Source organism: Dipodomys spectabilis, unplaced genomic scaffold (assembly GCF_019054845.1).
Source record: "Dipodomys spectabilis isolate Male_0828 unplaced genomic scaffold, ASM1905484v1 ptg000728l, whole genome shotgun sequence".
Lineage (NCBI taxonomy): Eukaryota > Metazoa > Chordata > Mammalia > Rodentia > Heteromyidae > Dipodomys > Dipodomys spectabilis.
The window spans coordinates 253,535-277,646 of record NW_024871405.1 but is presented as its reverse complement, the minus strand read 5'-3'; the positions used below and the strand labels follow the sequence as shown (position 1 = coordinate 277,646).

General features: G+C 48.2%; 2 protein-coding genes across 4 annotated transcripts in view; one reads left to right on the top strand and one right to left on the bottom strand.

Annotated features, from left to right (window-relative positions):
• The window catches only part of Nap1l4 (nucleosome assembly protein 1 like 4), a 42,524-nt gene extending 25,797 nt beyond the window's left edge, over positions 1-16,727 (bottom strand). For 2 of the 3 annotated variants that reach the window (XM_042672603.1, XM_042672601.1), the window contains exons 1-4: positions 16,625-16,706; positions 5,409-5,438; positions 3,970-4,028; positions 2,569-2,668 (exon numbers count right to left, since the gene is read on the bottom strand). In XM_042672603.1, the coding sequence (XP_042528537.1) occupies positions 2,569-2,668; positions 3,970-4,028; positions 5,409-5,422 (173 nt within the window). In that variant the 5' untranslated portion in view covers positions 5,423-5,438; positions 16,625-16,706. Of the gene's footprint in view, positions 1-2,568; positions 2,669-3,969; positions 4,029-5,408; positions 5,439-16,624 lie in introns of all 3 variants that reach the window. The other variant, XM_042672602.1, reaches the window with a different exon arrangement.
• Dhcr7 (7-dehydrocholesterol reductase) overlaps positions 1-24,112 on the top strand; it is a 365,017-nt gene that overhangs the window by 116,832 nt on the left and 224,073 nt on the right. The window lies entirely within an intron of this gene.

The window sequence follows — 24,112 nt, the reverse complement described above, 5'->3', positions numbered from 1 at the left end:
GATCTGAGGATTGCGGTTCAAAGCCAACCTGGGCAGGAAAGACCGTGAGACTCCTATCTCCAATAAACCACTAGAAAACCGGAAGTGGCGCTGTAGCTCAAGTGGTAGAGTGCTCGCCTTGAGCTGATGAGCTGAGGAACAGCGCCCAAGCCCAGAGTTCAAGCCCCATGACCACCACGACCACCACCACTACCACCACCACCACCAACAACAACAAAAAAGACTTAATCTGATTGTACATGGAAGCCCAGCAATGCCTCCTCCATTCCAGAGGAAGGAAGGCTCTGAGAGGCACCATCCATCCTAAAATAGGCATCTCTTCATTTCCAATGTGCAGCCACGCAGGGACATAAGCGAAGTGAAGTGTGTAACAAGTGAAGGTGTTACCAAGATAGAGAAAACACTCCCAGAATTCATATGGAGCCCTACAACCAAACAAATCTGGGCAAAAAGAGCAATGCTGGATGTATAACAATTCCAGACCCCAAACTTTACAACAGAGTTATAATAAACAGCCTGATACTAGCAAAAGAAAAAAAAAAAGCCTGAAGACCAATGGAATAGACTAGAAGACCCAGAAATAAAGCCATATACTTACAGCCATCTGACATTTGACAAGAAATCCAAATAATATGTTGGAAAAAAGACACCATCTTCAACAGATGGTGTTGGGACAACTGGACATCCACATATTGAAGAATGAAACTGGATTCCTATCTGCCACCTTGCACTGATTTCAACTCAAAATGGGTCAAAGGACCTCAACATAAGAGCCAAACCTTGAAACAACTACAGGAAGGAAGAGGAGAAACATCACAACTTATTGGTATAAGCAGGAACTTTCTGAGTAGAGTTCTAGGAACTTAGTCAGCAAATCAAGAGACTTGACAAATGGGACTGCATCAAGCTTAAAGTTCTGCACAGCAGGACAAAGTTACTAAATTAAAAAGACTGCCTACAGAATGGAAGAGCTTTACTAGCTATATATCTAATACGGGCCTAATATCTAGAATATACAAGGAGTTCAAGAAACCAAACTACCCCCCAAAATCAATACCCCAATTAATAAAATAGGCAAAGGAACTAAATAGAGGCTTTTCAGAAGCAGCAAGAATGGCCAAAAAACATATAAAGAGTCAGGTGCTGGTGGCTTACACCTCAATCCCTAAACAGGAGGCTGAGATCTGAGGCTTGTGGTTCAAAGTCAGCCTGAGCAAGAGAGTACATCTCTTTATCTCTAGTTAATTACAGAAAAAGCTGGAAGTGGTGCAGTGGCTCAAGTGGTACAGTGCTAGCCTTGAACAAAAAGCTCAGGGACAAAACACAGGCCCAGAGTTTAAGACCCAGACCAGCATCAAAGAAAAGGAAGGAAGGGGGGCTGGGAAGGTGGCTCAGTGGTAAAGCGTTTGCCTTGTATGATTGAGGCCCTGGGTTCGATTCCTCAGCACCCATAAGCAAAAAAAAAAAAAAAAAAAAAAAGCTGGACGTGGCGCTGTGGCTCAAGTGGTAGAGTGCTAGCCTTGAGCTGAAGAACTGAGGGACAGCACTCAGGCTCAGAGTTCAGGCCCAAGACCGGACCCAAAATAAAACAAAAACAAAAAAAGAAAAGGGAGGGAGGGAAGGGGGGGGAGGGAGGGGCAGGGAGGGGGAGGGGGGAGGGAAAGAGGGAAAAAAGAAGTAAAATAAACATGAAGAAATGTTCAACATCCCTGGCCAACAAAGGAGGAGGCAACAGTGCTTGATAAGAAATGTACTCATTATCTTGCCCATGTAATTGTAACCCCTCACAAAAAAAAAAAAAAAAAAAAAAAATCCCTGGCCATAAAAGAATTGCAAATCAAAACAATACAGAGATTCCACCCTACCCTAGTAAGATTGGCCAGCATCAACAACCTGAACAATAATAAATGTCGGCAGGAATGCTGGAGGCGGTGGGGGTTGGGGGTGGGAACTCTATTACCACTGTTGGTGGGAATGGGACTGTAGACTAGTGCAAACACTCTGGAAGGTGGTTTGGAGATTTCTCCAAAAATGAAATATAGAGCGTCCCTATGACGCAGCTCTGGGCATCTTCCCAGAGCTTTGCAGGTCAGGATATGGTAAAGACACATCCACGTTCACTGTTGCATGACAGCCAAGTTATGCAAATAGGCCAGATGCCCTACAATGAGAGGCTGAGGCAGGAGGATCAAAGCCCAGGGTCTGCATGGCTACAAAGAGACCTCGTCACAAAAACAACCACCAATGACTGGTCCATTGCCAAGAATTACCTGCATGAAGGAGCCAAGGCAAAACTTTGCAGTGAAGTTAAGAGCCAGTCAATACTCTGTGTTCTGCTAATGCTGATGACATGTAAATTCTCTACCCTGCCACAGGATGGCATTGTGTACCACGTAGCAGCCATGAAGGATCCATTCAACACTCCTTCCACTAACAGGCAATCTCAACCCAAGCCTGGGGCCAGGAAGTTTGGTCGTTGGGTCCTAGAGACTGGCCTCACAGGCAATGTCTCTTCTATGTAAGACTTTGTTGGTAAAGAGACATCTATTGTATTAACAGCACACTTACGTTTCAATGTAGCTGGAGGGAGTGTGAGAGACATTTTCAAGTCGTTCCTGTAAAGCTGCCAAAACTTGTGGATTCTGCATCACCTGATCCGTGAGCTTTTCTGGTAAAAATCAAAAACATGACCAGAAATATAAATGTACATCCAACACACTCAATGCCAGGAGTTGAAAAATTACTAGCATGTATCTACATAGCTTTGCTTAGCTAGTAATTTCTAAATATAGCAAAAGAATCTGTGTGGAAAATAGCAATTTTATCTTAGAAACATATCATATTCATCATCTGATACCTAGAAATTCTGAGTTCTCCTGTTACTGTAAGCTCCAATCTCACAACTAAGGTGTTCAGGTGATCAAGTTCAGGTGAGCCATCTCTGATTATCTCCCTCTCTACAAATCCAAAAGTGGTGTTTCAGAACCCAAGGACAAAAATGAGATTAGCTTCTCAAAGTAAAATGGCATCTCTCAGCATAGAACCTTACTTCTTCTTGGTCTAAAAAGACCATTTTCACCAGCTCACTGCATCATACTTTCAAGCTTCTTTTTCAAGTGCTGCTTGCCTCTCCTTGGAAAGTCATTCCCAAGTCTACCTCCTCTTTGAAGTATTCCTGACCATCACACTCCTGACAGCTCCCTCCCACCTCTGTAATGGACTTACTGTGTTGTACTTTATTGTTTCCAACAAGTCTCATGGACTTTCCTACCTAGGCTGGTTTTGAATCGCAATCCTCAGCTCTCAGCCTCCTGAGTAGTTAGGATTACAGGTATGAGCCACCAGCGCCCGCTCTCTTACTGCTTTTAGTGTCTGAACTTCCAACCATAAAAACATTACTTGATAGGGTATCAATGTTCCTCTTACTGTAACTTTCCTCAAATCTTCAAAGGATAGAAATCTTTTATTAGGGGCTGGGAAGGAGGCTCAGTGGTAGAGCGCTTGCCTTGCATGCATGAGGCCCTGGGTTCAATTCCTCAGCACCACATAAGCAAAAAGAAAAAAAAAAGCTGGAAGTGGTGCTATGGCTCAAGTGATAGAGTGCTAGCCTTGAGCTGAAGAGCTGAGTGACAGCGCCCAGGCCCAGAGTTCAGGCCCCATGACCAGACCCCCCCAAAAAAACAAAAAACTTTTTTTTTTGTCAGTTGTGGGGCCTGAACTGTCCCTCAGCTCTTCAGCTCAAGGCTAGTGCTCTACCTCTTGAGCCACAGCGCCACTTCTGGCTTTTTGTTTATGTGGTGCTGAGGAATCGAACCCAGGGCCTCATGCATGCAAGGCAAGCAATCTACCACTGAGCCAACCTCCCAGCCCCCCAAAACAGAAATCTTTTATTAGTATTATCACTATCTCCAGGAAGAAAGGCCTGCTCTACACACATCCTCCAATGCTGTTGCATGTGGGTGGACTGACCTGTGTTATTTGCATTTTTTGCAGCTTCCACGGAATCTGCAGGAGCTCCATCTGAAAAACTAAAATGTTTAAAAAGTGTATTGTCAAGGAAAATTCCAAAGACTAATACAAAGAGCCATTTTCCTTATATAGCATATGAAGAGGGATCTACAGTGACTTCCCATTGGGTGGGAGATAACACTGACATGAGTGTGTGGAGATTTCCCCTCTATTCTGAAGGACTACCTACCACCAAGCATGCCCTTCCCCAACACACAGTGTGCAAGTATGTTTTAATTTCTATAGCCTCTTTTCTCATAATCTGCTCCCAGACCTCAAACCAAACCAATCAGCCAGCCAACAGCTCGTACAAGCAGCCTGTGTAGTAGACAATGGCCACAGCACTCTAAACAGCAGAGAGAAAGTATTTTCAAAAAACAGTAAACTCAGCCAGACACCGATGGCTCATGCCTAGCTACTCAGGAGGCTGAGAGCAGTTCCAATCCAGCCCAGGCAGAAAAGTTCAAGAGACTCATCTCCAATTAAGCACTAAAAAGCCGTTAAGTAGAGATGTGTCTCAAGTGGCAGAGTGTTAGCCTTGAGGGAAAAAAAAAAAAAGCTCGGAACAGCACCCAGGGCTGGGTTCAAGCCCCAGGACTGGCTAAGATCTGAGCATTGCAGTGTAAAGCCAGCCACGGCAAGAAAAGTCTGTGACACTCTCAACTTCCAATTTATCACCAAAAAGCCAGTAAAAGCTGTGGCTCAAGTGATAGAGTGCCAGCCTTGAACAAAAAAGGGACAGAGCCCAGATTCTGAGTTCAATAAAGGTGTACACACACAATTTATAAAAGCAAACATCAGAGAAAATAGAAAACTAACAATGAGTGCCTAAAGAGGCCGAGATCTGATAATCATGGTTCAAAGCCTGCCCGGGCAGGAAAGTCCTTGAGACTCTTATCTCCAATTAACCACCAGAAAACCTGAAGTGGTGCTATGGCTCAAGTGATAAGAGTGCTTGCTTCGAGCTGAGGGACAGCGTCCAGGCCCAGAGTTCAAGCCCCATGACAGACAAAAAAACAAAAACAAAAAATAACTATGACCTTGACCACTGGGATGAGCCACCTCAAATGATGTGACTTCCCTGGGTGGGGGTTCTGAGACTAAGGGCTGGGAAGCATTAATGATGGCTTTGGTCTGCTAGTATCAACATCTGAGATACTATTCATGAAAGCTATTTCTTCACCAGCTCAGATAATACAGGAAAACAGAGTTTTCATCTAGACCTTGAGTGAATTTAACTGGTAAAAGTTTACTGAAAGATACCTTGGCTCTCAGTATTTTTAGTAGTAGTGGGGTTTGAACTCAGGGCCTCCTGCTTGTTGCAGGCACTCTACCACTTGAGCCAGTCTATCAGCCATCATCCTCTAAATTCCATATATACAAAGCCCACTTTGGCTTACCTGTTATCTGCCATCGGAATGCTTTATCTCCTACAAAAGAAAAAGAAATGAGAATCATATTCACAAAGAAAACAGCTGTTCAAGCTGGGCGCGGATGGCTCATGCCTGTAATCCTAGCTACTCAGGAGGCTGAGATCTGAGGATCGCAGTTTCAAAGCCAGCCTGGGCAGGAAAGACCTATCTCCAATAAACTACCAGAAAACCGAAGTGGCGCTGTAGTTCAAGTGGTAGAGTGCTCACCTTGAGCTGAAGAGCTTGAGGGACAGCGCCCAGGCCCAGAGTTCAAGCCCCACAACCAACAAAAAACAAACAAAAAACAACAGCTGTTCATACTTAACAGTAACACCGTCTGGGGGCATAGAAATGAACTAAATGGGCAACAGAGACCTTACCTGGCTGAAGGAAGTGTCCCAGATTTTGCCTGAGTTTACTTGGGTACACGTATTATTCAAAGCTCATTAGCATGCACTCAAGGTCTATGCATTTCATTATGTAACAATTTTATTCTTAATAATCTCTTGTTGACACCAAAGAACAATTCTTGCTTTATATCCAATGAATTCGAAAACAGAAACACATAGTATGGTAGGTCTAGTTATTTTAGAGCAATCTGAAAGCATTTACTGATGTTTACATTGCTTTTTTTCTTTTGTGCCAATACTAGGCTTGAACTCAAGGACAAATGCTCACTTGGCTTTTTCACCCAAGACTGGTCCTCTCTTCCGCTGTGATTCACAGATCTCAGCTCCTGAGTAGGTAGGATTTCAGGTATGAGCCACCAGGGTTACATTGCTTCTTGAACTAATACACAGGGTGATGTTCTAATTTTATCTGCTCATTCTGTACCTTTCCTTACTTTGTGATGTACTGTTGTGTAAAGCTACTATGTAATGCACACATTATGACCCATTTTTATAAGATGTCTTCAAAATTACTATCTCTGGACAGAATAAGGTGACTTTCTACCTATGAATATTAAAAATGGACTTAGGGACTTTTCTTAAATAGAAGAATTTGATACTAATAATTGTGAAACCAGATCTAAATGCATCACTTAAAAGGATCCTGCCGGGTGGGGAAAGGAGAGAGAGGGAAAGAGAGAGGGAGGGAGGGAGGGAAAGAGAGGGAGGGAGGGAGGGAGGGAAGGAGGGGGAGAGGGAGAGGGAGGGAGAGAGGGAGAGGGAGAGAGAGAGGGAGAGGGGGAGAGAGAGAGAGAGAGAGAGAGGGGGGGGGGAGGGAGGGAGGGAGGGAGGGGGAGGGAGGGAGGGAGGGAGAGAGATGGAGAGAATGATGATGATTTTACACAAGAGCAATTCAGGACTGGTATATCCAGCCCTGAGATGGGGTGTTGGTGACTCAGTTAAGAAGACAGCAATAGCCCAAAGAGATCAATCAAGTAAGATGGGAGTGATCAAGGGTATCACAGCAGAGACTTTTCATGTTCCTTCTGAAATGGGCAGAAAGCCATTGTGGGGGTCGAGGCAAGAGACACCTCATGCTATGAGTGTTTCAATCAGAGTAGAACAGGAGGCCCTGTTTAGGGACTGCAGTGTGCAAGTGTTGGAATAAGGGTGTGTTGCACTCACGTGGTTTGCATTACAGGTACACAGTAGTATATTCAGTTTCTACATACAGTTTAAAAGGTTAACAGATGGTGTTTTCGGATGACATGGATGTGAGATAAAAGCAAATAAAAGCTCAAGGAGAATTCCAAAGTGTGGGAGAATGGAAAGAGTGTGGGGAAGAATAGTTCTGATTTTGTGTTTTTATCTCTGCTGGATTTATCAGGCTTCTTCTATACATATGTTCACTTCTAGACCAGTCTGTGCAACCTCCTCCCATAGGTGGCAAAGCTCAGTTGGAATTCATGCCTCTGGTGTGGATGTATATGCTTGTGGCCAGTGCCCAAGGGGCAACTTCGGTTCTAGTGGCAAAACCTAGCAATTAAAGCTCAAAATTTAAAAAAAAAAAAAAAAAAGAGGGGGCGGTCCTGCTGGGGCTAGGAAGGTGGCTCAGCAGTAGAGCGCTGGTCTCCATGCATAAGGCCCTGGGTTCAATTCCTTGGCACCACATACACAGAAAAAGGCCGAAGTGGCGCTGTGGCTCAAGTGTTAGAGTGTCAGCATCGAGGTGAAGAGCTCAGACACAGCGCCCAGGCCTAGAGTTCAAGGCCCACAACTGACCAAAAAAAAGGGGGTGGGGGAGTACTCCCATCTTGGAGTTTGTCTGGAAGGCTGCAGTGCTGGGCATCTTTGCTGGCTATAAGCAGGTTCCCCAGAACCCAAAAGGAGCATATGGCTCTTCTTAAAACTGAAGGTGTTTATATCCAAGGTGAAACCAAATACTGGTCGGACAAGAGATGTGCTTACGTATAACAAAGCCAAAAGCAATATTGACTCTTAGAAGCAAACGTAACAAAACCAGTCACCTGGGGAAAGGTAACAGATATTCATGGCAACAGTGGCTTGGTGGCTGCCAAATTCTGAAGCCACCTTCCTACAAAGGCCAACGGACACCGAATCCACATACTGCCGGATTAAATCTAATGAAGATCAAATGGAAGTGGGTTTGTGCTCTTGTAAAACAAAATAAAATGGCCCTAGAGGGAAAAGGAAGAGTTACAGAGAGTAAAATTGACTGGAAGATATTATAAACATGTGGAAACTTAACAGTGAAATCCTGCTGAATAATTAATGTAATTTTTTAAAGCCCTAAATGAGCAATGAACTTGAAGAGTGCCACAAACCTCTTCCCACTATATAAGGGAGCCACAAAGTAGACACAGATACATATTAGATATATGTATCTAACAGCATGTCTCTAAAGGCTGCTCTAGCTGAAGTCTGTCTACTGCCTCACTCCTGGGGTCTGAGCATAGCCCAAACTACTCATCCACAAAAATTAGCTCCTTATAATTTATGATTTAGAGCCAGGCACTAGTGGCTCATGCCTGTAATCCTAGCTACTCAGAAGGCTGAGATCTGAGGACTGTGGTTCCAAGCCGGTCCAGGCAGAAAAGTCCTCATGAGACTCCCAATTAACTACTCAAAAAACTGGAAGCAGTGCTGTGGCTCAGTTACCACGTTGAGTAGGTAAGAGTGCTAGCCTTGAGCAAAAGAGCTCAGAGGCAGCACCAAGGCCCTGAGTCCAAGCCCATGACTGACAAAACAAATTATGATCTACAAATGTTTTGTATTTAATTCAGCCACATTTTCTTTTTTAGATTTACACTGTTTCAAAACATAATGCACTGAAATGCTACATAAGTAATATATTGTCTTTTTTGCAATTTTAAGCTATTTTAAGGATGCAGGAAAAAAAAAAAAAACAATGTATCAAACCCCACCACACCTCCACCACAGCAGTTACCCAAACTGATTTATTATTTATGTATGTATGTGTTTACTTTTTATTTGTGAAGTGGGGGAGGGTGGCGCGCATGCCAGTCCTGGGACTTGGGACTATCCCTGAGTTTTTTGCTCAGGGTCTGTGCACTACCACTTGAGCCACAGTTCCACTTCTGGTTTTTTGGCAATCAGCTAGTGATGAGTCTCATGGACTTTCCTACCCAACCTGGCTTCAAACTGTGTGTGATCCTTGGATCTCAGCCTTCCGAGTAGCTAGAATGACAGGTGTGAGCCTCAAGTGCCTGGCTCCAAAGTGGATTTTAAGAACTCTTCAACGGTCCAATCATCTTCTGCAGAGAAGCCAAGCTCACCTTATCTGAGATTCAAGTTGATGCTACAAGCACAGCCCACTCTCCCTCACATTATTTTATTTTTTGTTTACATGGTACCAAGGGATCGAACCCAGGGGCTCATGCATGCTAGGCAAGCACTCTACCACTAACCTACATTCCCAGGCTGTCCCTCACATTATAAATGAAGGTAAATAAAATAGATCCTTATAATAGTTCTGATAAGAAAAATCTTGACATTCAATATGCCACCTGCCAGTTGTTAGAACACTGAGGAGGGACTTTTTTTCTTTTGGCAGTCGAGGGGCCTCTTTGTGCTCAAGGCTAGCACTCTACTACTTGAGCCACAGCTCCACTTCTAGTGTTTAAGTGGTTAATTGGAGATAAAGAGGATCACAGGGACTTTTCTGCCCGGGCTGGCTTTAAACTTTGAACTGCAATCCTCAGATCTCAGCTTCCTGAGTAGGTAGGTAGGATTACAGGTGTGAGCCACCAGTACCCAGCTAAAGGTAACTTTTCTAGGTAGACTTTAGAGTAGGGTCACAGAGACCATCTTTATTATAGCTTTCCAGGGGCTGGGAATGTGGCTTAGTGGTAGAGTGTTTGCCCTGGGTTCAATTCCTCAGTAACACAAACAGAAAAAGCTGGAAGTGGTGCTGTGGCTCAAGTGGTAGAGTGCTACAGCCTTGAGCAAATGAAGCTCGGGGACAGTGCCCAGGCCCTGAGTTCAAACCCTAGGACTGGCAACACACACACAACACAAAAAAACAGCAACCAAAAAAACCCAAATATAGCTTTCCACCCCTATTTTGGTTTTGTATAGTAACTGTAGGGTTGCCATGTAGAATTTTTGGTCAAAGAATATAAATGGATTCTGATCCATACGGTTAAACATTACAAACTGACATCACCTACACTGACTACTTACCTAGAATTCTTCACTATCTTCCCTAGAAAGCACACACACAGTGAAATGAGTCTACTGTTCTGGGAGCAGGTGTCATTGACAGCCTATGAACAGATTTATTTTCACCTTCATTTCCAATACCCACTAAACTATGCTCAACTGAGGGGACAAGCAGCAAAGAGCTGCTCCAGAAGGTGAGATGCCTAGTCCAAGGTGATGTGGCTAGTATGATGTGGGCCCCAGTCTCAAGTTCAGATCCCTTCTGCCTCTCCAAACTCAACTGAAGGTTCTGCTGCTAGCTTGGTCTGCTGGGAATCCTTCAGTTTGGTTCTACTACATGCCCAAGAAACTGGCTATGTCTAGAAAGGATGGAGAACCAACACTGGAGTGCAGAGAGTGCATGTGACTGCCTAAACACAGCCATCCAGACGCAGGTGAAGGGACTACCCTCCCACAGAAGGACACTGATTCAACTCTTCAGAATTTCTTTAATCCATATTACAGTGGAGCCTTTAATCCATATGAAATTAGGATGGTAATTACATAAACTAAAAGCAAATGACTTGGTCCACAGTCTAAATAAAGGCAAGCTGACCCTTATAGAAAGAATGTGATCACATTCCAGCATACCTGTAATCCTAGCTACTCAGGAGGCCGAGATCTAAAGGACTGAAATTTGAAGCTAGCCCAGGCAGAACAGTCCATGAGACACCATCTCTAACTAACAAGCAAAAAAGGCAGACTAGAAGTATGCTCAAATGGTAAAGCACCATCCATGAGTAAACAAGGGGAGTAATAGCATGAGGACAGCTGGGGCAAAGTTAAGCAAGCTCCACCTCAACCAACAAACTGGCTCTGGAATCCCAGCTAACAGGAGGCACGGACAAGAGAATCATGAGGCTGGTCCTGGAAAAAAAACTCAAGACTCTATCCAAAAACTAAAGAAAAAAGGATAGAGGCATGGTTCAAGTAGTAGAGCACTGGACTAACACACACAAAGTCCCAGAAATCAAAACAAATTAGGATACTCAGGGGTATCCGGGTGCCTCCATGCGTAAAACCTGCTCAGCACAGGAGACCGAGTAAGTTCCCACTATGTACACTGGCCTCATCAACAGATGCTTGACCAGGCCCATCAACACAATCCCAGTGTCAGGAGGTAATCAGGACACTAACTAAATGTACCAACGAGTCTGTGAAAACGTCTTTCACTGCAGAAAGGGGGCAGGGCAAAGACTTCTGGTTGTTTTATTCAGTAAGAGACCCCAGAAGTGAGAGCCGTGCTTACAGATGCAGAAACTGAAAGCTTCTTTGCAATAACGTAGTGAATGAGTACTATTTTAAAATATAATCTTGGGGCTGGGAAGGTGGCTCAGTGGTAGAGCACTTGCCTTGCATGCATGAGGCCCTGGGTTCGATTCCTCAGCACCACATAAGCAAAAAGAAAAAAAAGCTGAAAGTGGTACTGTGGCTCAAGTGGTAGAGCACTAGCCTTGAGCTGAAGAGCTGAGGGACAGTGCCCAGGCCCAGAGTTCAGGCCCCATGACCGGACCCAAAAATAAATAAATAAATAAAAATAATAAAAATAAAATATAATCTATGTAAAGCATAGTGGAGCTTAGGAAGAAATGCTGTCAAACTATTACTTTTTTTCCCCTTAGGGTTTATAGGCATGAGCTGCTGGCACCTGGTGACAAATTATTACTTGAACAAAAAACATAGGGGCTGGGAATACGACTTAGTGATAAGAGTGCTTGCCTAGCATGCATGAAGCCTTGGGGGTTCAGTTCCTCGGTACCACATAAAAAGACAAAAGCCAGAAGTGGCACTGTGGCTCAGGTGGTAGAGTGCTAACCTTGAGCAAAAAAATGCCCAGGGACAGTGCCCAGGCCCCTGAGTTCAAGCCCCAGGACTGGCCACAAAAAAAAAAAAAAAAAAAAAAGCTTGGGAGCTGGTGGCTCACACCCATAATGCTAGCTACTCAGAAGACCGAGATCTGATGATTGCAGCAGTTCAAACCCAGCCAGTGCAGGAAAGTCCATGAGACTCTTATCTCCAATTACCCACCAGAAGACAGGAAAAAGAGCTATGGCTTAAAGTGGTAGAGCTCTAGCCTTGGGCAAAAAGAGCTCAGGAGGAACAGCACCCAGGCCCTGAGTTCAAGCCAACATATATGGGAAAAATACATAGATGGATAGATATTTCTACCATAAACTATTAAACCAAAGCTAGCTCACCCTGTTTTTGAAGTGGCATTTCCCTCTGGACATGGGATGAAGCACGTTTAGTTCTAACAGCTAACAGTACTCTTGAAGAACAACAGGAAATTTAAGACTACACAGCAAGTGTAGTCATCTTGCCCACTGTCAAGATTAAAAGGTAAGTCCACAAAGTGGCCTTTTGTAGTTCTCTTACCACAAAAATACAATGTCCCTCCTGCCACTAAAAAATACACAAAATGTTTAATTCAAAGGTGGAGCAAGTAAAGCAACCTGCTTCCTCTCAGCAGGTAGGGCGGAAAATCAATTCTGCCAGGTGCAAACAAACAAATCTACTCAATTGTAAACTATTTCTTAAAAATGTCAACATTCCAACACACAATCTTCACTTTCTACCCAATAAAGGTCTCTTGGTCACCATGTATGTGTGCTCAGAGACAAACCTCACAAGTGCTAAGCAAGAAGTCCCATGCAAAACAGTCTGAAGGCGGAAGAGAGATGTTTCCTGTGTGCTCACCAGCTGCTTTCTTCTATCATAGTGTACAAAACTTATTCTAGATTCCCTTTTAAACAAAAAGGTAAGCACTTCTTGGCTATCAATTCCAGTACAAATTCCTAAGAAACTAAAAGTCACTGGGAAGACTGGATCCAGCGGCAATGGCACCTGCCACTTCCTTCAGGTGAGCTCCCTTAGGCCTGGAGGAATTAAAATTGCTCTCTCCTGCCAGGGACCCCTGGCTCACGCCTGCAATCCTAGCTACTCAGGAGGCTGAGATCTGAGAATTGCAGTTCAAAGCCAGCATGGGCAGGAAAGTCTGTGAGACTCATCTCCAATTAACCACCAGAAACCCGGAAATGGCGCTGTGGCTCAAGTGGCAGAGCGCTAGCCTTGAGCTGCAGAGCTGAGGGACAGTGCCCAGGCCCAGAGTTCAAGATCCACAACCCACCACCACCAACAACAAAAAATGCCTCCCCTTTACAAGGTACCAAAACAAACATTTTATCTTCCCATACAAAGTTTGATGTTTTGGGGTTTTGTTTTGTTCAGTCATGGGGATTGAACTCAGGACCTGGGCGTCAAGCTCTTTTTCTTCATGGCTAGAGCTCTACCACTTTGAGTCACAGCTCCACTTCCACCCATACAAAGTTTTTGAAAGTATAACATAAATTTATGTTACAGAAGATTTTGTTACTGTTGTTTGTTTGTTTGTTTTTTGTATTGGTACCTGGGCTGGAACGTGGGGCCTCATGCGCCTCTGCTTTACTACCTGAGCCACACATACAGTCCAACATTTCACTGGTTAACTGGAGATGGAGCCTCTAGGACTGGTCTCAACAGGCTGGCTTTGAACCTCAACCCTCCAGGTCTTGGCTCCTAGTAGACTGAATTACAGATGTGAGCTACCAGTGCCAGGCTCTATACAGGTTTTAGTTTTTATTTAGGAGGGCAAGTACTAGGCCTTGAACTCAAAGCTTGGTCACTGTCCCTTAGTTTTTTCACTCAAGGGTAGTGCTCTACCATTTGGAGCCACAACTCTACTTCCTTTGTACAGGTTTTAAACTGAATACAACCAAAGAGAAGAAAGGACCTCTAAAATAAATTCTAGATGGTTGATGGCTTGGTAATAGAGCACTTGCTGAACATGTGTGAAACACTGGGTTCAATTCCTAGCATCATCATTAAAAAAAGAGTAATTCTGATCTGGGCAGGGGTGGCTTACACCTACAATCCTAATCAGGATGCTGAGATCTGAGGATTGTGGTTTGAACTAGCCTGGACAAGAAGTCTATGAAACTCTTATCTCCAATTAAGTACCAACAAAGCTGGAAGTGGAGCTGTGTTTTAGGTGGTAGAGCACTAGCCTTGAGCACAGAGGCTCAGGGACAGCACCAGGCTGAGTTCAAGCCCCAGCACCAGGGTGCAAAAAAAAAAAAAAGTCTAAAATACCTTTATAGGCAAAAGGTGTTTTACTTTCTTCAGTCCTTTCAAATCTCAGAAAGGGCTGGGAAGGTGGATCAGTGGTAGAGTACTTGCCTTGCATGCATGAGGCCCTGGGATAGATTCCTCAGTACCACATAGGCAGAAAAAGCCAGAAGTGGCACAATGGCTCAAATGGTAGGGTGCTAGCCTTGAGCTGAATAGCTGAGGGACAGTGTCCAGGCTCAGAGTTCAGGGGAGGGAAAAAAAACTTAGAAGAAAAAGCTTAATTTGCCAGGTGCTGGTGGCTCAAGCCTGTAATCCTAGTTACTCAGGAGGCTGAGATCTGAGGATCGCGGTTCAAAGCCAGCCCGGGCAGGAGAGACTGTGAGACTCCTATCTCCAATAAACCACCAGAAAACCGGAAGTGGCGCTGTAGCTCAAGTGGTAGAGCACTGGCCTTGAGCTGAAGAGCTGAGGGACAGCGCCCAGGCCCAGAGTTCAAGCCCCACGACCGACAAAAAAAAAAAAAGAAAAGAAAAAGCTTAATCTACAAAAAATAAAAACAAAAACACAGAATCAAACCCAAAAAAGGAAATCTTTTTTCTTGTCCCCAAATCAGGCAATAGCTATTAACCTGAAAAAATTCATCATGAAGCTTTTCTACCTACTCTACCTTGACAAGAGAAGAGACAAGTATAATCCATCACAAGAGGACTCCTAACCACCTCCTAGTTCCTCTTGATCCCACCACCACCTTCCCTAACATCTACCCCACCAGGCTGGGGAATTCCAGCCTGAAACAGCGCACCAAGTGCTTAGTATTCTGTGAGGCCACAAAACTGTGAAATGGAAAAGAACACTTACCCCCAAACCTCAAGTACAACTAAAAACACCAAAAACAAATAAGAGCAAAAATTTAACAACAGCTCAAGGCCAGAAGCCTTGGAAGCAGCACACACACACACAAAGACCGGTTCAGCCAGGCCATGGGCGGCTGAGACCTGTAATCCTAGCTACTCAGGAGGCTGAGATCAGAGAATTGGGGTTTGAAGCCAACCCAGGCAGAAAATTATCAAACTTCTGAATAACCATTCAAAAGTGGTAACTGGAAGTGGCTCAAAATGGTACAGGTGCCAGCAGTGAGACCAAAAAACAAAAAAAACCAAGCGGGAGACCTTGAGTTCAAAATCCAGGTAATCCCTCGCTAAAAATTCTCATTGGGTAGGGCTGAGAGAGGGGGGAAGGGGTGACAATGACCAAGATGTACTCATAACCTCACTTATGGAACTGTAACCTAATAATGAAATTTAACAAGATAAATACAATAAAGGTTCTCATTAGTCAGGAGCCCATGGCTCACACCTGTAATCCTAGAGGGCCGAGTAGGACACTAATCTCAAATTAACAAAACGCCAGAAATGGAACTATGGGTTCAAGTAGTAGAGAGCTAGCCTTGATGAGGGGGGAAAAAGTTAACTCAGCACCCAGGCTAAGTTCAAGCGCCAGATGGGTGGGCACAAGCACATCCAAAATATAGTCCAAAGCATTTCCGGTGAGGGATACGGAGCCTGTTCCAGCTCCTAAGGCTTTCACGAACCGAGTTTCAATACGTGTGAAGAGCTTAACGGGGCCCCTGGGTGTCGTGGACTGTGGCAGGAAGACGCTAGAATGTCATCTACAGGCGCGGGCGCTCGTGATAATTCTCACAAGCCTGTTTCGGTACCGTGTGTCTAGAAGCGGCCAGATGGCCTCCGGGGGCTCCTCCGAGAAGGGCCACGGGAAACACCGCAGGGGGTCCGGGGCCGGGACCCCGGGCTCGACTCGCCTCCCCGCCTTCTAATCAGGCTCAGCAGACGGCGGCAGCCGGGCCGAGGTCTTATCGCGACCCCGCAGCGCTGGCCGGGCGGCCCGAGAGGCGCTAAGGAGGGCCACACGCCGGGCGGCTCCGGAGCGGGGCAGGCCGTGCGCCCCGCGCGGCCCTGCGGACCCCCGAGTTCCCTCCGGGACTCTCCGCCCTGGAAGGAAGGTGGCTTTACCACCGCGCACGACTCGAGGCCCGCCGGGAGCCCCGCGCCCGCCGGCCGTCGAGCCGCGGGGAGCTCGTGCCTCGTCACCCCGGAGGAGCGGCCGAGCGGAGGCCGCGCCGGGCCGCCCGTCCCGCCCCGCACGGTCCCCGCGCACGGCGCTGGCGGGAGGCGCGGGCCCGGGCTTCACGTGCGCGCCGGAGGCCCGCAGGGAGGCCCGCGGCGGGAACAAAGCGGCGCTGACCTTCAGCCGGGGGCGGGCGGAGCGGAGGGAGGGGAGACCGCCCGCCGCCCCGCGGCCCAGCCCGCCGCCGCCGCCCCGCGGCCCAGCCCGCCGCCGCCCCGCCCCGCCCGCCGGCCCGGGCCGCCGGCTTCCGAGACGGCGCCCTCCGCCCGCCCGGTCTCCACCGGAGCCCGCCCAGCCCCTCCCCACCCGCCGCGCCGTTACCCGCGGGCGTCGCGCGCTCCGCACCTCGCGCCTCCAGCGGCAGTGGCGGCCGAGCCTCAGTTCGCTCCGGGGCTGCGCCGCGGTGGCTGCCAACAAACCCGCCTCCTATTGGTCGCGCTTTCTGGCCCCGCCCTCCGCCAGCAAGGCGGGCTACGATTGGAGAGTTGTGGCGCAAGTGGATTGCGCCTGGGAGGTGAGGGAAATGTCCAATCAGAAGCCGCGGGGGCGTGGCGCGCCGCGCTTCGGCTTGAGAACCGAATGCAAATAGGATGTGTCACGTGCGCCGCCGGGCGCCGCAGTGAAGGGGTCCCGGGGCGCCGCGCGCGGGTGGCGCCGGTCCCGCTCCCGCTCCCGCTCCCGCCGCGGCCGGCCGCCCGGTGCCGCCGGGTCCCCCGGCAGTGGGCGGGGCCTCCTGACGTCCGCAGGGCCTGTGACCCCGGGCCCCTGCCCTAAGCACGCGTGTCCAGGGCGGTGGGGGAGAGGCGTGAGGCGTCCGCCCGAGGTCCGTGTGTCCGTGTGTCCCGGCGCCGGAGGACCTCGCTCCGCTCCCGGGACGGGGACGGGGCGGGATGCAGCCGGGCCGCGCTGGGGCCTGCCCCCCCTCTGGCCCAGCGGGGGGGGGGCCTAGCTCCCACGTGAAGCTGTTCAGCAGCACCAGTTACGTGAAGCTCCCAGCCCGGCCTGGGCTCCGCGGGAGACAGCTGAGGATGGATGGATCACTGCTCAAAGCCACCTGGGACTCTTCATCTCCAATTAACTTCCCCAAAGAGCCGGAAGCGGCGCCGTGGCTCAGGTAGTAGAGCTAAGCCTTGAGGACTAAAGGCCAGAGACGGCGCTCGGGGCATGAGTTCAAATCAAACCCCAGGACAGACACACACATACACAACGAAAATCTACTCCAGGGGCTGGGAAGGTGGCTCAGTGGTAGAGCGCGTGCCTCGCATGCATAGGCCCTGGGTTCGATTCCTCAGCACCACATAAGCAAAATCAAGCCGGAAGTGGCGCTGTGGCTCAAGTGGTAGAGCGCTAGCCTTGAGCTGAAGAGCTGAGGGACAGCGCCCAGGCCCAGAGTTCAGGCCCCACGACTGGACCCCAAAAAAAAAAAAAAAAAAAAGGAAATCTATTCACACTTTGTGGGCTAGTTCAACTCTACACTGGACTGTAGACGTTTGTTTTAGGCTTCCAAGATTTTTCTTTGAGGTTACTTCTGAAACTAATATTTGTGAAGCAAATTATTCCAGTGTCATGCATTTCATAACCCAGAGTAAATTAAAATCATGTAAAGGTTGAGTTCAAGACAGAGTTTGACTACAAATAGAGATGGTGAGCTTGTGCCTGAGGCCTGGATGCCACACCCAGAGCCCTGAAACCGGTAGTGTTCTAGATTCAGCTTTAACTATCATGGTGATTATGCTTTGCCTTCGTTAAGAATGGGAGACACTAGAAGATAGAAAAGCTGAGGCTGGGACATCAGGCTTTTCTCCTCATTTGGGATAATCTGTGGGACCAAGGGAGGAGTTTTTCACGAAAAACAGCTTTTAAGCACCTGTGCCAACTTTCCCTAAGAACTTTCGCTTTCAGCTGGTGCCCCACCAGCGCCGTGAACCACCGCCAACTTTGGGTGGCTGTGTGACTTGACTTTGTGGGTCTTTCCTCAACTGCCCCTTGCCCCTCTCCCCCACCATGAGCAACACTGGCAACTGAGCTTCTTGGGAAGAAGGGGTAGGGGGAGGATAGCCAAGGATTTAGGGTAGCAGCAGGTGGCAGGCAGGGTTGGCACACACCTGTAATCCTAGCTACCCAAGAGGCTAAGATCTGAGGATCGCCATTCAAAGCCAACCTGGGCAGCCCTGAGTTCAAGCCTCAGTACCAGCACAGGAAAAAAAAATACTCAACAGGGCTTAGCACATGTGGTCAGCCAACAGCACTGTAGCCAATATGGGTGTTACTTAGTACCCTGAAATATGGTATGTCTCTGGGCTTACCCAAAATATAGGGACAATGTGGGGCTTTTCCTCAGATCAGCTTCTCTTCTACTGTCTCTTCCCTTCACCAAGAGTTGCCACATTGTTATCATTTCAAATAGGCAGTTGTAGATAGCCCCCTTTATGTCTCTAAAAGCACTTACTTATTTAGTACCTGTACTGGGGCTTGAACTCAGAGCCTGGGTGTTGTCCACTTCTGGCTTTTTCCTGGTTAGTTGAGAAGAGTCTCACAAGCTTTCCTACCCTCGCTGGCTTCAAACTGAGCTCCAAAGATCTCAACCTTTCTGAGTAGCTGGGATTACAGATATAAACCGCTGGTACCTGCTATAACTTATCATTTAAATGAGGGAAAACAACTGCTTTGTTTGCTGCTTCCTGGTGTCAACTAGAGTCTGGCCCTTTATAATGCTTATTAAAAATAATATAATTTCCCCATCTCCTCACTCATCTCTCTGGTCACATTTCCTCCCTAAACTGCTTTGGTCCCTCAAATCTTAAAAGCTGTACAGGGAGGAGAGAGAACTCTTGGGTGGCTCTGGAATGACTAGGGAAGGGATGGGTTTCTTCTTTCCCTAGGGCTAACCTGCCTCACTGCTACTCAGGAGGTCAAGATCTGAGGATCAAGATTTGAAGCCAGCCTGAACAGGGAAGTCTGTACAACTCATCTTCAGTTAACCACCAAAAAGCAGAGTAGAACTGTGGCTCAAGGGGTAGAATACCAGCCTTGAGCAGAAAAAAGTCAAGTGAGAGCATGAGGCACAAAAACATAAAGATATAAAAAAAAAATATGCATTTACTCCAGAGAGAACACAAAATGCAGTCTCAGTGCAGGCAAAGGAGAGCCACAGGCTAATTCTGTAAAGGTCACCGTTCCAAAGGTAACTGCACGGTGACAGGAGTTCTTACTGCTGGGACTCCCAACCTCTACAGAGAGGCTTGAAAGTATTGGAATGCCTAGAGCCACCCTGCACCCTCCCGTTCCTCACAGTCAGCCTGGTATCACCTACTCCACAGCCCGCCCATGCTGGACATGGCAGCACCTGCCCGGGGAGCCCTCTCTCACAGACTCCCTGTGCTATCTTTAGGAACATGAGCAGCCCCCAGCTATCTGTGGTGCTGGCTGACCAGGCTACCTCCGCATCTGGCCTTGTTGGCTACTCCTCTGTGTGTGTGAGTGCACACACGTGCACTGGTCCTGGAACTCAGGGCTGGGGCGCTGTCCCTGAGCTTTTGTGCTCAAGGCTAGCACTCTACTGCTTGAGCCACAGCTCCACTTCTAAATTTTTTAATGGTTAATAAGAGATGTCTCACAAATGCTGGGTGCCGGTAGCTCACACCTGTCAACCTATTTACTCAGGAGGCTGAGATCTGAAGATCACGGTTCAAAAGCCAGCCTGGGCAGTAAAGTCTGAGACTCTTCTCTCCAATGAACCACCAGAAAACCGAAGTGGCGCTGTGGCTCAAGTGGTAGAGCACTTGCCTTGAGCTGAGGGACAGCGCCCGGCCCAGAGTTCAAGCCCTGCAACTGACAAAAAAAAGTCTCACACTTTTCTGCCCAGGTTGGCTTTGAATGGTGATCCTTAAATCTCAGCCTCTTGAGTAGCTACGATTACAAATCTGTGCTACCCCTGCCTTGCACGTGCTGCTACTCTAAGTCCTTGGTTACTCTCCCCCACACCCGTCTTCCCAAGCTCAGTTGCCAGTGTGCTTGCTCATGTGTGTGTGTGTTGGGGGGAGACCAAGGGGCAGTTGAGGAAAGACCCACAAAGTCAAGTCACACAGCCACCCAAAGTTGGTGGTGGTGCATGGCGCTGGTGGGGCACCAGCTGGAAATGAAAGTTCTTAGAGAAAGTTGGCACAGATGCTTAAAAGCTGTTTTTGGTGAAAAACTCTTGACTCCTCACTTGGTCTCACAGATTATCCCAAATGAGGAGAAAGGCCTGATGTCCACTGGCCTTGGTGGGTGGGTGTTTGTGGACAGTCCTGGATGCACCCCAACCCAGCAGATGCACCAGCTGTGATTCTGTTAAGTCAGGTGAAAAGCCAAGTGAGAGCATGAGCATGAGCACGAGGCAGTGACTTACAAGCCTCAGCACTGATTCTCACGTACCCGTGCGCGCCGTACACGCACACGTGCACACGCACACGTGCACACACACGCACACGCAGAGCTGCTTTCACTCCCACGACTGAGGTGCAATCCTGGCCTCAGTGCCTCCATGTTCTATTGTCTTGGCTCTAAGCCATTCTGTCTAGTCACCGCAATCCCCTCAGGTTCCACCATGGATCCCTAACCTCTTTACAAAGGAAGCTGGAATCCCAGCTCTCCCCCCAGAGCAAGAGCCTGGCTTCTTCAACTGTGTTTTTTTCCAGTGATGGTACTGGGACTTGAACTCTGGGGACTTGGAGTTGTACATTAGCCTTTCTACTCAAGGCTAGTAGATAGAGCCACTGATCTACTGACTTTTTGCTGGTTAAGTGGAGAGAAGATTCACTTGGATGTGCCTACCCAGGCTGGCTTCAAACCTTGATCCTCAGATCTCAGCTTCTGGAGTAGCTGAGATTACAGATTACAGCACCCAGCCCTTTGTTCCACTTTCTACTTTGAGCAGCACTGGGTAAGGAGCAACTCTGTCTTCAGCTGGGGCCGTGTGGCAACCGAGTGTCACAGAAGGAGGAGAAATGCCCAGTGCTGTCACTGATGGAGAACCAGGTTTTAGAGAGGGGCATACTCCGTTGGTGACAATTGGTACTTTCCAGTTTTCTCCATCTTCCAAGTACATGCTTCTAGATTTCACTTCGTTATTCTTTTCTGTGCTCCAGTTGTACCAGGTTTGGCTAGGAGACACTCCTGTAGACTTTTACTTCAAAGTAATTGTAGATGTCCTAGTTGTCACGCAGCCCTGAGAGGTCCCAAGAGCCCTCTCCATGGGCCTCCCGATGGTCACCAGGCTGTGTGGACAGCCAGCCCTGTGCCAGTCACCACCACATAGGCAGAGCTTTGCAATCATACACTCCAGATGGGATGGCTGATGACTCCCCCCACCCCCCACCCAGCACAGCGCCTGGCAGCCAAATCTGTCCCCATTCCTACAGCCTGAACTTCTAGCATCCTTTCTACCCAGGATCAGAACCTTGTGAATGCTTGAGATTGACCCTCCTCCTCCTCCTCTTCCTCCTAGCCTAATTCCCTTGAGACTCAACTTGCTGCTGTGTGCCATCAGCTGGTCCCAGAGAACAACTCTATCAGCCTTCCCAAGTGGCCCTCTTCTAGACACAAGGAGACCCAGGGGTCCACTTCTTCTGGCGGTGGCTGAGGCAGTGGGATGGGGACAGCGTCCCGTCTGCACAGGAAATGATCTGCGTCTAAACCTCGTTATCTCAGTGTTCTGTCCAGCTCACAGCATTGCCTTTTTTTGTTTTTTGGCCAGTCCTGGGACTCAAACTCTGAGCTTTTAGGGGACTGTTGCTGAGCTCCTTTTTGCTCTACCACCACTTGAACCACAGAGCCACTTTTGGCTTTTTCTGATAAACTGGAGATGAGTCTTAGAGACTTTCATGCCTTGGCTGGCTTCAAATTGTGATCCTCAGATCTCAGCCACCTGAGTAACCAGGATTACAGGCATGAGCCATCCGTACTCAGCCTTGCTCATTTCTTTATCTGTTACAGTAAAATTTTTATGTGCCAGTACTGTGGCTTGAACTTAGGACTTCCCACTCTCATTTTTTTTTTTTTTTGGGTCAGTCATGGGGTGTGAACTCTGGGCCTGGGCGCTGTCCCTCAGCTCTTCAGCTCAAGGCAAGCGCTCTACCGCTTAAGCCTCAGAACACAGGCCCTGGGATGGGAGTGGATCTCACCTGGCTGGGGTCATCCTCCCTTCCTAAGTGGAGCTGATTTCCCAATGTGTGGTGTTCCAGAATATTCCGAACTAGCCACTTCTCATCATCCCACACACTCTGACAGCCTCTCAGCCCTTCCTGTGGATGTGGGGGGTCCTCTGAAACAACTCCATTGGGTGGACCAAGGTGGTTTTCGCCTGATCACTGAGGCTCAAACCTAAAAAGGCCATGCAAGTCCCTTTTCTCTCAGGACATGCGTGCGTGCAGCTATGGGATGCTGCATCAGAGACAGAGCCACCAATGTCAGAGTGCCCAGCAACCCCGCCGGGTGAGGGCGATGGACCACAAGCCACCCCGCTGGGTCTAGGCAACTCAGAGCTAGGAGTCAATAGAAGATAGTCATTAGCTAGGCGCTGGTGGTTCACGCCTGTAATCCTAGCTGAGGAGGCTGAGGTCTGGGGAATGTAATTCAAAGCCAGGCAGGCAGGGAAGTCTATGAGACTCTAACTAACCACCAAAAAGCTGAAAGTAGAGCTGTGGTTCAAGTGGTGCAACAGTAGCCATGAGCACAAAAGCTCATGGACAGTGCTCAGGCCTCAGTTCAAGCTGCAGGACAGGCACACACAAAAAAAAGATGGTTATGGGTATTTTTTACCATGCTCTGTCTGTAGTGGTCTGTTCTGTAGCAGAAAGCTAGAACATGCACCTTTTCTTTACCGTCTGGCCTTTTTGCCTCTGTGTGTGTTTGAGAACGAGTAAGCAAGCTAGATTATGAGAGGGAGTATGAGAGACAGAGGGAGAGAGGGACAGGGAGAGGGAGAGGGAGAGAGAAAGAGGAGGGTGTGCCCTGAGGCTTGAACTCAGGGTCTGGGCACTGTCCCTGACCTTTTTTGCTCAAGGCTGGTGCTCTACCACTTGAGCTACAGCTCTACTTCTGGCTTTTCGGTAATTAATTGCAGAAAAGTTTCACACTTTCCCACCAGGCTGGGTTCAAACTGAGATTCTCAGATCTCAGCCTCTTGAATAGCTAGTTTACAGTGCAAGCCACCTGTGCCCTGCTCTTACTGTTTTTTTTTTTTGTTTTTTCATATAAAACATGGACAAGATTCTGAAACCAAACGTTAATGGCCAAACATTAACTGAATTCAGTCACTGCCTCCGGCCATGTGCTCCGGCGCTGCGTGAGGCCAGAGGGACGGGCAGGCTGTGCCAGCCCTGCCGTGTCTTGGCTGGGAGTCAGCAGCGTGGCACGGGGCATCTCACACTGACACAGGTGCCCTCATGGGCTGCTTCACAGACGGTTCACAGCTACTGCCGCCCTTCGTCCCCGTGGAGCTGGCCTGGCCTGGCCTCTGTGGGCCTACAGTGGGTTTCTGGCTCCTGTTCACACCTTCCTGTGCCATGGGTGGCCAGGCCAGTTCTTAGGTGGTGCCAATTCTCAGCCTGGGGCAGCACCAGGCCAGGAGCAGGTGGTGAGTACATGCCCCTCGTGGCATGCCCGCTGTGAGACTCACCCCTCACCTCACCCACCAGGCCTGAGGATCTGGGTCCGCCACCGCTGTTCACCGGGCCTCCGCCGCAGCACAGCAGCCCTGCCGCTGCCCAGACCAGTTTCTAGGAAACCCCGCAGCATGTGCCCATCAGAGCCGGGCAGACTGCACGG